Source organism: Theobroma cacao, chromosome 5, assembly GCF_053813885.1.
Source record: "Theobroma cacao isolate CCN51 chromosome 5, ASM5381388v1, whole genome shotgun sequence".
NCBI classification, from domain to species: domain Eukaryota; kingdom Viridiplantae; phylum Streptophyta; class Magnoliopsida; order Malvales; family Malvaceae; genus Theobroma; species Theobroma cacao.
The window spans coordinates 31935858-31949504 of NC_142643.1; the positions used below are offsets into that span (position 1 = coordinate 31935858).

Below are 13647 nucleotides of genomic sequence, written 5' to 3' on the forward strand. Positions count from 1 at the left end.
TTGATTTAGAATGAAAATATTAAAATTCGATTGAACAATAATAAAAGAAATTTAATAGTGTAGGAAAAATCTCTTTGGTTGTTAGATTTAGAAACCAAGTGCCCCAAGTGCCCAAGTGCCGGATCAAAGATTTTAAATAACCACGAGTTGATAGCTTTGCACGTGCTACCTGTAAATATAGCTTCTGTGGTCATTTCTTTTGTGCACTGTATAAACCGTGGGGAGCACTGTTTTCTTTCCAGTGTGGGACACCCGTTAACAACATTTACTTTTCTTATATCACTAGTTCATTAGATACCTCTGTTCATCCTGAATTCGCTTTTTACCTCATTTTCTCGTTCATGATCATCTGGGAGAAAAGCTCAACCATTATCATATTTGGAAGGCAGTGACTGAATTTCGCTTACTGCTTCTCAGCTGAATTTTTGGCGAACCATTGTAAACTTTGTGATAGTCTATTATCCCTGACTTTGTTATTCTGTTTTCTTGAACATCTATTTAGTGTTTTAGAGTGTTCAAGAGCCTATTCAGCTAAGTCTTTAGATTTTTCTATTCTACTTGTTCAATAATTTCCGTCCTTTAAAAATTGAAATTCGAATTTATATTTTTAACTCGTGACATTCACATGTCTATTATTCAATTCAATATTTGGATGCAATAATTTTCATGATTTTTCATTTAGTTACAAATTTTTCATAAAATTAGCATTTTACATATTCAATGAAAAATATAGTTATTCTTTGATAGAGAGAAGAAGAAATTTTCCATTTAAAATTTTAAATCATCATTTTGTCTGATTAATTTCGAAGTCGCTGTCACCCACCCAGGCGAGATAAAAAATCCCAATAAGAGTTTTTCTATCGAGGTTGTCTTCTTTAACCCAATTTGGAGGATTGAAGCTCAGATAGTAAATATTTTTATTCTCTTCTGCTTCCCCTCCTTGCCGCCACCCGCAGCGCAAGAGCCTAGAATTTCCTCCAATTTTTTCTCTTCTTTTTAGTCGTGTGAAAACCATCAAAACCTCCTGCTTCTGCTGCGGTTGCCTCTTGCTACTGGCAAATTACTCGTCTTTCTGCTAGTAGCATAGAAAGAGGAGAAGAAAAAACATGGCGAACCATGGTGGAAAAATGAAGTCCGTCTCTATAAACGGGGTGAAAATGTATACAATATCTTCCCACCTGCGCTCCGTAGCTGCCTGGCTCTCTCTTAAGAAGCAGCGATCTCTCCGCAAGGACAAAAGTAAGAGCAACCTTTTTAAAATCACACCTAAAACCCTAAACCCTAGTTGGTCGTCTTTGGTCATTTAAGTTATTCAGGCTTTTTACTTTTAGCGGGTTTCAGTGCTACTATATACCATATTTGTTTTGTTGAATGATGTTTTATGACGTTTTCTCTTTACATATTTGGCTCTCACCATTCAGGTATATATCCTCCACAAGTGAAAGTATATGAGCTTAGACAATTTTCTATGAAGTTTGAGAGGCACTTGGAATCCGAAATAATTGATTTTCAGGTATTTTATACGTTTTAAAAAGGCTATCACTAATGATGCAGTAATTTAAAGTGGTGGCTAGTGGATTTGTTGCACATGTGACTATTGTTGATTTCAAAATTTTGAAGAATTGTGAAAAGAAAAACAATGAATCTTCGATTTTATATGAGAAAATCCAATAACCTAACCTTTTTATTATGTGAGGGCAGATAATAACTTTTGCTGCTAATTTTTTTGACTACATTGTTCTTTCAAACTTCTGTAAGAATTTTCTTCCTCTCTCCCCCAGTCTCCTCTTTGTTCCTTATTTAATTTAGATACACCCTTGATTCCAATGTAAGTGTCCTCTTTGCTTTTTATGATGTTTCTTTGGAACGGCAATAACAATTGTGTCTTCAAAAACAACAATCAACTAAGCCTTTTCGAAATAACTATTTGTTCTAAAAATTTGAGGAATAATAGTCACTAACTTTACAAATCTATCCATGATAAGGCATTTGATTCTGACCCTTTGGTGGTGTGAACCATTTTCAGATTACAAAGGGTCAAATCTTCTTTGGCACTTTTGGTAGGAGTATTAGGTTTTCTTCGCAATTTTGGTAGGACAAGAAATATGGATGGAAGGAGTATAAGATTTTCTGGGCAATTGTGTACTTTTATATAAGTTGTCATAATTCAGTGTTTAAACCACTTTTCCACCTTCGTTATCTTGTTAATCAAATTGTTTTCCTTCAAATTTTTTATTGATCTTTTTATATATGGTTTAAGCCTCGGTGCTTCATATAAACACAACATATTTCTGTTGCTTTCTCTCTCTCTCTCTCTCTCTCTCTCTCTCTCTAGTTCTTTCTCTCTTTTCCTGAGTTTCAGTGGGTTCCTTTTTCAAAATTTTAAGTGCTGAAACTCATAAGAACATTTAATTTATGTTAACAAGTTTCTCTTGCTATGTGGTACTATAATGATTTAGTGTTTTTCTATATCTATAGGTATTGGCTGATGACTATTCAAAACTTGCATTCTTATGTGCTGATCGTTCTGTTAATCTACATGCAAAATATGGAGAGCACTACAGTCTGCGGATTCCAAGGTTTCCTAGTGCTTTAATTTTTGCTTTTGCTCTGTTTGTTTTTGGGGTCAAATCCAGTGTTACGTATCATATATTGCACGCACACCTGGTCATTCTAGATGGATGGTTGAATTTTAGTGATTAATAGATTTTATAATTAGCTCTTGCCATTACTTGTTGGAATTCCAATTCTAAGGATGTCACTATTGCCACTTTATGTTTATTTGACAAAAATGTTTTTGTAATTGAATCTGTCCTTGATGTCTCCTTCTTTACCAGTGGGAAGGAAAGAGAAAAAAAAAGAAAAAATAAAAATGAAAAGGAAGAAATAAAGAATAAGAAAGAGAACTTGGAACTTGGAAGAAAAAGCTCACTGAACTTAAGTGCCCTTGATTAAAAATTGAACTTTCATTAACATCCCCACGAGTCCCTCGGCAATTAGAACTTGGAACTCCGTCTTGGAGGTCTTGGGTAAAAATCATGGGATGGATGCGTTGGGATTTACGAGATGCGAGGGGGCTACCTCTCATTGTATAGCTGAAGATCATATGTACACAAAAAAATAAAAAAGAATCCCTCGTATTAGCATACAATTCTTCAGATCATCATTGTCAGTCATTTTCAGTATCATCATCATTGTATTTCAGTTATTAGAGGTATATCAGTGTTCTATGGAACTGTTATATCCATCCAATAATGCATGCACACAGGCCTACTTATATGCATATTGGATAGTTTTCTACATAGATGCATATGAATTTGTTTTCTTTTGAGGACGTAACATGTGTATGAATTCATTGTACACACGATGTTGTACAAAAGCATGTTCATGTACAACCATATTCATGTGATATGTGTTTATGGTGTGTAATATTGTACCTTAGTAGTGGTAGAGTACTGTCTCGGCGTCAATGTCAAAGCTTGTATCTAACCTTTGAGTGATTTTTCCTTTGTCAAGGGAGAAGGTATGACTAGCATTGAACCAACAGCTGGGGCTATCAATGATATCTGTGTGTTCAATGATAGTGGGCTGATGCTACTGGCTTTGGATAGCAGCCAAATACCTGCTTATTTCATTCCTGCTCTGGGACCTGTTCCTAAGTGGTGTTCTTCGTTGGAATCTCTAACGGTGTGTTTTTAAGACATCCTTATTTCATTATGTTGTTTAGTTAGATGTACTGTATTTGGGATCTGGAGATATAATGCTGATGCTTACTTTGCATATATTTACAGGAAGAGCTTGAGGAGGGTGGACAAACAAGCATATATGACAATTATAAATTTCTGACAAAAGAGGAACTTGAGAAATTGAATCTGACAAATCTAATTGGGACCAATCTTCTGCGAGCGTACATGCATGGGTTCTTTATTGACTATCGGTTGTACAAGAAGGTGAGACTGCTTTTTCTTTTTAATTTTTGTTTTTGTTAAGGATATTATGCAGTTTACAAAACTCAATATAAAGTTGCATTTGTGCCATCTGCTGGGAAATGTGTGTGGTTGGGTGTGAAACATGAAATATTGCGAAGCACAGAAAATAAGATGCACAAAGCACAAATGAGGTTAGAATTGCCAGACCAAATTCAGGAAAGAGAAAAGGGAATGTTTGGTGTTGATTTTGATATTAGCTGCACAAATCATGGTTTTTATGCTTAGTGTAGTTATCTTTTACTGCATCGTTCACTTTTTGGCTGTTTAATCTTTATCTTTTACATATATTTGCAGGCAAAAGCATTGGCAGATCCTTTTGCATATGAAACTTACATAGAGCAACGAAAACAAGAAAAACTGGAGGCTTAGTGTCGCAATTGTATAACGGTCAGTATTTTCAATACTGAAATGAGTTTTTTTGGTTCAGTTATTGTGATATAGGATAAAGATTGGAAAGAAGAGAAAAGAATAGAGAAAAGAAGAGGGGGGAGGAAGGGAAATGTTCACTGTGCTAGAACTTATATCGTTTTGTAGGTCTTGTAATTGTCTACTAGCAGAATTCTGACTTGGGATTGTGTTTTAGACTTCTTTTGTTAGGTTAGATAAATTTAATAATTAATTATTTTATTGATTTTCAACCCTCCAACCCTGCTGGCGGAGTCCTAAAACTCCACTGTCAATGTATAGGGTAAATTTTCCATATATATTTGCTTAGAACAGTCAGATAATTTTTGTACATTATGATTTATCTTGCAGATTAAGTTATCATAACTTTTAAACAACCTATGCTTCTTGATGTTGTTCATTGCTAATATTTTAAACTTGAAACTCTACTAGCATAAACAATGCCTTCAGTGTCAGATCATTTTGTATTACAAAGAAATCAAAAACTTGACTACTATGGGCTGGGAGGGTTTTGCAATTGATAATTCTGTTTGCTAACTTGTTGGCGAGTAAAGATTTGTAAATATTATAGACATCTTTTTCTTTTTTCTTGACTGTTAAAGATACCAAAGTTTAGCTTATATGCAAAAACATGGTGGCAAATGAAAGTTTAGGAGTTCTGCTAAAGTACTGTTTTAAAACTCATTTCTTTCTTAAATACTGCATCCTTCTCAAGAAAGAGATCTTTGGAGCTTCTCAAGCTTCCTCACTGATATGACTGTTATAAATCAATATAGAGTTAATCTACAGTCGGTTGATTATGTTTATATTTTTCGTTTCTTTTTCTTGCAGATGAAGAGAAAATTACCCAAGGTTAAGGTTAATCAAGATCTTGCAGAGCGAATCTTGGAGAATGAAGAAGCTGAAAATGAAAAGAAAGACAATGATGGTAATGAGAGTAAGAAAACTTCGAAGAGGAAGAAAAATGCACTTAGCACTGAGATATTTAAAGATGATCGATTTACCCAAATGTTTGAAAATAAGGTATGACAATTTATTCATTTGCTGTGCTACTAGTAGTTTTTAGTTTCATCTGCACCTTTTTCTCCGGCTCTTTTTGATTTTCACATCTTTGTGGTGGCCAATTCAAATTACCTTGATTCGGCGTTACTGTCTTCTTTTCTCCGCTGCACCCAAAGGTACTCTCCCTCTCTTTTGGTGCTGACAATGGTATATGTTCTAAGAATCAATTATGTACTCTATCATCAGGTCAAAATATTAAAATGAAAAATTAACTGTACTTCTTGAAAGTTTAGTTTTAATCTGATGTAGTGTCATATTGCCGTGCTACTGTCTTTCTGTTTTTTTTTTTTGTCGGAAAGTTTTTGGCTTAGAGGATAAATAATATTTGAGCCAACAAAAATGGTACGGCCTTATGCTATAAAGGGGAAGAAGCGGAAGATGAGAGAGGAGAAATATGATAGAGAAGAAGATGAAGAAGTAGAAGTAGAAGAGAAAGAATCGGCAAAGCGAGGTTCTATTGAAAAACCCCAAGGAGAAGCCCCAGATGAAGAACAGGAAGAAGACGAATCCGGAGCACATGAACTTGTGGGAATCCCAATTGCTCCCAGTGATCAAAATACCAAAAAAGCTGGGGTCATTTTTGTTCTTGAGAAAGCTTCTTTGGAAGTTGCTAAAGTTGGGAAGGTATATCGAATTTCTTTTTTTCTGTATATAATGTGGTATTATCTTGGTCATGTGAACTTTTCTGTCCGTCTCAAATAATTATTTTGACTTTTTCTTTGCTGATTATTATTATTAATTAAAAACGAAGATAATATTTAGCCGTCTCAATATGTACCCAGTTGGCCAAAAAAAACTAAGACTTTTTGGCACCAAAATATTTAGCCAGTTGGCTAAAGAGTTTGTGTCATACCACTTGACCAAGATCATGCTGTCACCTAATTCAATGGTTGATCACCTTGTTAATGATTGTTCACAACCCCTCATTTAATAAAAGTATGGAGATTAAGTTTGCTGAAATCCAACATTCAATTTTGACCTGTTTTAAATTACAGAGTTTCAAACTCTTGAACTCGGATGATCATGCCAATTCTTGCGAAAAAATAAGAAGAATCTTGCCGATTACAGACCTGACATTGCTCATCAGGTCATTATACTTCTTTTGTTAAAACATGATAAAAAAAATTTTACTGCCATTCTGGTTTAGAGATAACGTCCGGTGTAAAAATCTTAATGGCGGATTTATCTCCTGCTCGCTAACTGCCAAGTGCGCCATTTCTCCCACAGGCTCTTCTAGCGATTTTAGACAGCCCGATCAATAAGGCTGGGAGATTGCAAGCTGTGTACGTTAAAACAGAGAAAGGTGTACTTTTTGTAGTTAAACCTCATGTTCGAATTCCAAGGACATATAAGCGGTTCTCCGGTATCATATGTAAGTTTATCATGCTGAGATTATGACTCTTGCACTACATTTTAAAACTTCTAAACGCTAATGGCCTATTCAACAATCATGCAGTGCAACTGTTACAGCAACATAAAATAACTGCTGTTGGTAAGCGTGAGAGTCTTTTACGACTGATAAAGAATCCTGTAACACAGTATTTTCCTGTCAACTCTCGCAAAATAGGTGGGTTTGACTTTGGTTATTGTTACTCTAGTATTATGTTCATAGAAACTTCTTGCAAGAACTCAAGTTTTTCCTTTTTTTTTGCACATCAAGCTTCTCATATAGCTCAGAGAAATTGGTTAAAATGAGTAAATATGTGGATGCTGTTGGTGATGATGTGAATCTTGTTTTTGTGGTAAGTCCTGTGTGATCGGATTCTTTTCTTTCTGTTCACTATTTATAATTTGCTTTCCTTATCCTATCTCTCTACATTTTCAGGTGGGTGCGATGGCCCATGGGAAAACAGAGACAGAGTCTGTAGATGATTTTATAGCGAGTAAGTTCCACATTCTGTGTGTGTGGTTTTTTGTCAGATTGTGTTATGGATTTTTAAAGATGCTGATTCATAAGCCTTTAATCCCATAAGAACCATTGAATCAAGTAGAAATGCACTGGGAGTAAGCCAAGGCAATGGGACTAATTAAGGATAAAATATCAGTAGAAGATGAAGGATATGCTTACTGATAAGCATGGAGAGGAAACACAAATAGATGTGTCTTTGCACAGTAGATTCTTTTTTCTTGAAGAGTTCTGGAGTAGGTGGTGTGGGGTTTACTTTGGACTTATTACAGGACTCAAGACTAGTACAAGAATGAGATTTTATTCTTGTAATTCCTTACAGGCAGAACATGTTTCAAGGGACAAGACTTTCATCATTGTCGCAGATGGCATATCTTTACATTCCTTTAAAAGGAAAAGAATCTCAGTGTTGAGTTTCAAAGAAGGGGTATAACCTCCTTGTGTGCATTTATACATGTGTCTGTATATTATTTGGATTGCCATACATTTGCTTTTTCTTGGATTTGGCTATTTTCGTGTCAATGGTAGTGTTCATCTGGGCTAAACAAATGTTGTTTAAGCTTTATTATTATTATTATTAAATTTCCCCCACTTCTTGCAGTTTCTGGTTATCCCCTAAGTGCTGCAACGTGCGTTGCAAGGATTACTGAAGCTTTGGCAGAAAAGTGGAATATATTGTAAACCTTGTATGTCTCCGTCTCAATGGTAGTGCAACACCAAGAAATTTTGGGTAAAAATATCAGTGTTCAGCTTGTTCATTATGTTGTCCATTTATTTATGTTTAAAATACAATAGTTCGAGGGAATTTGCCTTTTGATTTAGGTGATATGCTAGCCTTATCAATGTGATTGCTTCTGTAGATCAATGGAAATTTTAGGATTGGCTTCTTAGGGGTGAAGCTGAATGTTGTCCAAGGTCTCACAATCATGAGTTGAGCTTCCCCGTGTATGTTCAAGCTGGAATCTGCGAAATTTGAAGCCTTGAGCTTATTTTGCTTGGTTAAAGCACAGCAAAATACTGGGACTTTTGGTCTGATATATATTAAATATCAATCAAGTCCAATATAATTAAGTCTGAACTAGCAGAGGTTTTATGTTAACAAGAACTTGATGGTTACTGCTAAACCCATCAAGTTGAACACTCTTTTAGGGTCGAACCGGGTTTAGGTTCATCTACTGAGCCATTGAACCTGTTTGGCTCCAAAATAGAGTGATCTGTTATTCATCCTGATTGTCTTGCTTCGAGCTTTACAAGTAGTATTTAAGTAAATTATTCAGGAAATGCTGTAAAGTGAAGTCGCAATTTCCATTGGCAAGCCTGGTGCACAAGCAATCTAGAAAGTTGTTCAATGGTATTTGTGTGAGAATGCTAAAAAGAATTTAGTGGTACTAAAAACTATTTTGGGAAATATATTGGCAAAACTTTTTTTAATTGACCCCACTTAAATCGAAAGATAAGATTTAAAATGAAAAAAACAACTAAATTAATGAATCCCAAAAACTTAATAGTAGAATAAATTTTTGCTTTTAAGGTTCATAATAAGTCAAATTTACCAGCAAATCAAAATTTTTAAATAATTTAGATGAAATCAAATAAAATTAATCTTACATAAATGAATGTGCCTTATGCTAGAAATTGAAAGTTCACAAATTGTTAACAGACTAGCGCCACTAATGATGGAGAAAGAAGGCATAAAAGAAATGGATGAGCAATATAGTTTTATAAATCATTTATGGATAATGGAAATTTTAAAAAAATCTAATCAAATACTCAATTGCTTCTTGTCAATTTTTAAAAAAGCTTTGATTTCTAACTTTTAGTTTAAAAATCTAAATGAACTCTTTGCATAAATTTGTTAAAATTATAACAAATGTTTGATTTTGTGCAAAATAAAATCATATATTTGTGGAATTTCTTGTTTTAATAGATTTTTCATGAAAATAATAAATTGTTTGATGTGTAAAGAACTTATAAACATGAAAAATCACAAGGAATACTTGATTTTGTGAGAAGAAAAACATCTATAATATGTTTTGCAATGAAAACTAACTATTTTGATAGGCTTTCACAATAGTCATCAAATCTTTTATTGCGGAATGAACTTATGAATATGTAAAACCACTATAAAAAAGTAGTTTTATGTCATTGGAATGCATTTATTTAGTGTTTTTCAATACAATTATTCAATTTTGACAAGATTTACGTGACAATAACAAAGTGTTTGATGTGAATAAATCTATAAACATTTCAAATAAAAAAGACGACTTGATTTTGTGCGAAACAAAATCAATATAGTGTTTAATTGGCTTTGTGTGAAGGAAAAACATATATTACATGTTTCTTAATACAAATTTTCTGTTTCAATATAGTGTTTTTGCAAAAATATACGAAATGTTTAATTTAAGTGAAACTTATAATTTTGAAAAATTATATGAAATACTCTATTTTGTGCAATACAAAATCATCTATTACATGTTTTTCAATACAAACTTACTGTTTTCATAGATTTTGACGGATATAAAAAAGTGTTAGATGCAGAATAAATTTAACATGTAAAATCACAATGAAAAAGTGATTTTGTCTCAATGGAAAGTTTTTTTTTCTCAAAATCTTTTTATTTTAGAATCAAACATTTTAATTTTGAAATCTTGCCTTTTTTTTTGGAATGACTAAATTAATTGCAACATCATATTCTCTCTCTCTCTCTCTCTCTCTCTCTCTATATATATATATATATATATATCAAACAAACTTAATGTTATGATTTTTTTTTAAACAAATTAACATCCTACTATACTAGTGAATGGTATCAAAGTGCATGCAACATGGTATATTTTCTAGTGATGTTTGATAATCAGTATCATTCTATTGCTATGTCAGTTTGCCGCAAGTCGAGCAACTGAAGGATTACAAGGTTAGTATACTGTTTGGACAAAGAGTAGTCAAACACCCATAAGAAATCGAAAACATAAATACTCGAACAAACTCCCTTTCCTTTACTGTTTCTACACTACCATCTTTCTCTTCTCATCCTTTTCTAGTACTTAAGAAATCTGCTTCTACTAAAGACGACTTCTTCTACAAGATTACTCACATACTCGAGAGCAATCAAATTGAAGATTCTCATTTACCCTTTCTAAACCCATATAAAGCCTTTAAAAAACCTTTTACCTTTATCTCTTCCTTTGTAAAAAGATTAGTCTTACATAAAACAAAAGCCCCAAAATAGTACATACTTGCTACAAAGTTGGACCAGTGTATACTTCTTTCTGGTCCTCAAGAGCACTTTGTCACTATAAAGATCCCTCTAGAGTTTCCAGCTCAGTGGTTAGAGCAAGGATACACGCACATTCATTGTGGAGTAGTCAAACTAGTGCTAAACTACCGCGCCATCAAAGGTCTCCCTGTATTTTTTAGAATTGCCTTGTTAGACTTTAGATTCCTTAAGTATGAAAATGCTTGCAAGGTAGTGCTAAAACCTCACTCGACTTGGGGACAATCTACATGACTTTCTTCTCAAACTACAACATGGCACTTAAGGATCTTACACTTCTTAAAGCACTGAAAGTCTAGATCCAAATAGTTAGAGCCGAAATGATCAATTAGACCCATGAAGCCACACTATACTACTAGATGGCATATAGAGTCCAAGATCACATGATCAATAACTCTATCCCCAACAAGAATGAGGTTCCTTTTGTCAAGTTTGATGCTCATGTGAACTCAGCCACATGTGTTCATGTACCCAAAATAGTCATAAGAGAACAAATGATCTCATTACTACCAACAACTTGTCACAAGCTATGAAAAGTTGTTTGAGCACACTGAATCAATCTAGTCTACATAAGCCACATTCAACTCAAATCTAGATAAGACTATGACCATCAAGTTCAACCACCCTGACAAAAAGACTGCAGCACCATCGTTGGTGTTTCCCGCATGCTTCATGATGTAGCCATTGCAACCTCTGCTTGCAGCACACTCCACACAGCTCATGATGCAACCTTACACTTTTAAACAAAACGTTGAAATCGAGTATTTCCAACCTTTTAGATAGTCAGTTTATGCATTCAAGCCCCAAATAGGTCACTGTTATTGGGATCCAAACTATACCTGCCAAGGATGCATCAAGGATAGACACTTTATGTACAACTATGAGGACATGCTAAAAAGACAATCATCACAACATCTCCTCAAAGAAAGATACAAGAATGGTGATCCGAAAGTAAGACTTCTCAATGAACCATCAAGAAAGTTTGATTATTACATTCGTTACTCTACATGGATTGATAAGCTAAACTCTTCCCTTGAAACCTACACTTAGCATCTTCCTCCCTAACCAAAGCCAAGAAAGTCTTGTTACACCATAAGACTCGATTACATCCAAAAGGAAGAAAGGAAAAAGAAAAAGGCCATCAATGCTTGCAAACCCAAGGTGTCAGAACCAACACCTTTACCTCTAGTACAATAGGTGTGCATGATTCGGCTAGAATTTGCATCTTATGACACAGAGTTCCCTTCACTAAGGGAATATGAGCAAAACCAATATAGATACATGCACAAGGTAAAAACCCCACAGATCATGATCAACGTGGAAATCAAAAGAAAGCTTCAACAAATAAAGCCGTTCTGAATTAGTAAACTCAAAATGCAGTCACCCAAAACTCAATTATACTTAGAATTGAAAACAAAATAGATAAGATCAGCGGACACTTCGATCAACATCTAACGACTTTTTAGAATATTATTTTAGAGATCCAGCAAAAGCTCGTCACTCTTGATTAGGAGATCTGTTAGATCATCTCCTCTACACAAGGTTACACTAAAGCAACAGTTGCAAGAGAAGCTGAAATGAAGTCTCTACAGTTCAAACTAGTAGACATTCAGAGACAATTCTAGCAAAGACAATAAAAGCAATAGTAACAAAGCTATAAGCAAAACGTCTATAGCCCAAAGATGTTCAATTTTACGTTCCTCCACCAACCACATCAATACCCTTCCATGCACCATTACACTTCCACAACCTTCTTACCACAACATCAGCACTTGTACCAACTTTTGCTACACCGCCACCATCACCATCGTTTGTAAAACCTTTGTCAATCTTTTCAGGCTCGAAACCATTCTTTACTTCACTAAACCTCCACCTATAGAAACCTCAACCCCTTGGAGCAAACTTAATAGAAAAATCGATTATGAAGATGAAACAGCAACAAGCCTAACAGGCCAAACAAATTGCTGAACAAAAAGAAAAGAGAACAGAATGTCCAATTGATGTTCCTTTTCCACATCTTACAAAACCTAAGACTTCTACTCCAAGCCTAGTCCAACCTATGCATATTAGGCTCGTAACTTCATCTATACTAGCCTAGCTACTAGATCCAATAACAGGCATGTCAACAGACTCGTATTCCTAGTTCATGGTCTTAGAAGCACAAAGCCTACCCATAATTCTCCAAGACATGGTTAAGAATAATTTTCCTGATGTAACTCTTTACACAGTTGAAGATAACTTAACAAGTTATGATTCAGACTATTGTGCTAGTGACAACATATTAGAGAATTTCCCTACTATGATCTTACACATATTGGAAAACGTTGGCTACAGCATTGACTCTCTTCTGAAAGTATTCATGATTGAACCATATGTCCAAATTCCAAATGATGATGCACCAAAAATACATGATACAGAACAGATGGATACAAATCCAATACCTCTTCAGTATCAATAGCAGTATCACCATCAACACTACAGCTCAACCTCAAGATTCTTAAGATACTTCACATTTGAAGACTTACCTCTAAGTAAATGGTATTTATGTTTCTAAGAGTTCCACACATGGGGATTAACTGAACTCATAAAGCCAAGTACATTGGTGTACCAAGTACTCATTGCATTTTCCACCAAACTAACATAAATCTTCAAAGAATTTTGGAACAATCTTGGTGAATATTGACAACAGATGTTCCTCAATTACCAATCATTCACACAGGCTATGAATGAATTTGCCCACATATTTTATGGTGACAATGTCCACAAGATCGATAAGGTCAAAGAGCAATTCTTCAAGCTTAAATGATGTTCGCTATTACCCAAGGATCTTGACAAGCACTACTAGACATTCAACAGATATTACTTCCAACTAGGTGGTAATGATGTTGTTAATCTGAAACAAGCCTTCCTAAACTTAGTTTCGCATGAACTCAATCACCAGACATAGCTACAACTGAATGCAAGATGACTCGAGTTATAGAAAACCTACCTAAACGGCATCAATAGAATCA

The 13647-nt window shown here is 34.5% G+C and overlaps 1 protein-coding gene and 1 pseudogene across 5 annotated transcripts; both read left to right on the forward strand.

Moving 5' to 3' along the window:
- Window positions 1-833: 833 nt before the first annotated feature.
- Window positions 834-4375, forward strand: LOC18598775 (uncharacterized). Of its 4 annotated transcripts, XM_088806864.1 has the most exons (6): window positions 860-1239; window positions 1422-1513; window positions 2479-2579; window positions 3517-3687; window positions 3792-3950; window positions 4284-4375. In XM_088806864.1, the coding sequence occupies exons 4-6, from the start codon at window positions 3526-3528 to the stop codon at window positions 4356-4358; spliced, it is 396 nt and encodes a 131-aa protein (XP_088662990.1). In that variant the 5' UTR covers window positions 860-1239; window positions 1422-1513; window positions 2479-2579; window positions 3517-3525; the 3' UTR covers window positions 4359-4375. The 4 variants fall into 4 exon arrangements, 3 of the variants coding, with proteins under 3 accessions (XP_088662989.1, XP_088662990.1, XP_088662991.1); XR_016026466.1 differs by lacking the exon at window positions 4284-4375 and having other exon boundaries at window positions 842-1239; window positions 3792-3851; XM_088806865.1 differs by lacking the exon at window positions 1422-1513.
- A 1051-nt stretch (window positions 4376-5426) lies between these two features.
- Window positions 5427-8586, forward strand: LOC18598776 (uncharacterized; annotated as a pseudogene). Its single transcript, XR_016026467.1, has 7 exons — window positions 5427-6080; window positions 6452-6543; window positions 6684-6828; window positions 6913-7027; window positions 7117-7198; window positions 7282-7339; window positions 7964-8586. The product of XR_016026467.1 is annotated as an uncharacterized LOC18598776 (transcript).
- The last annotated feature ends 5061 nt before the right edge of the window (window positions 8587-13647 follow it).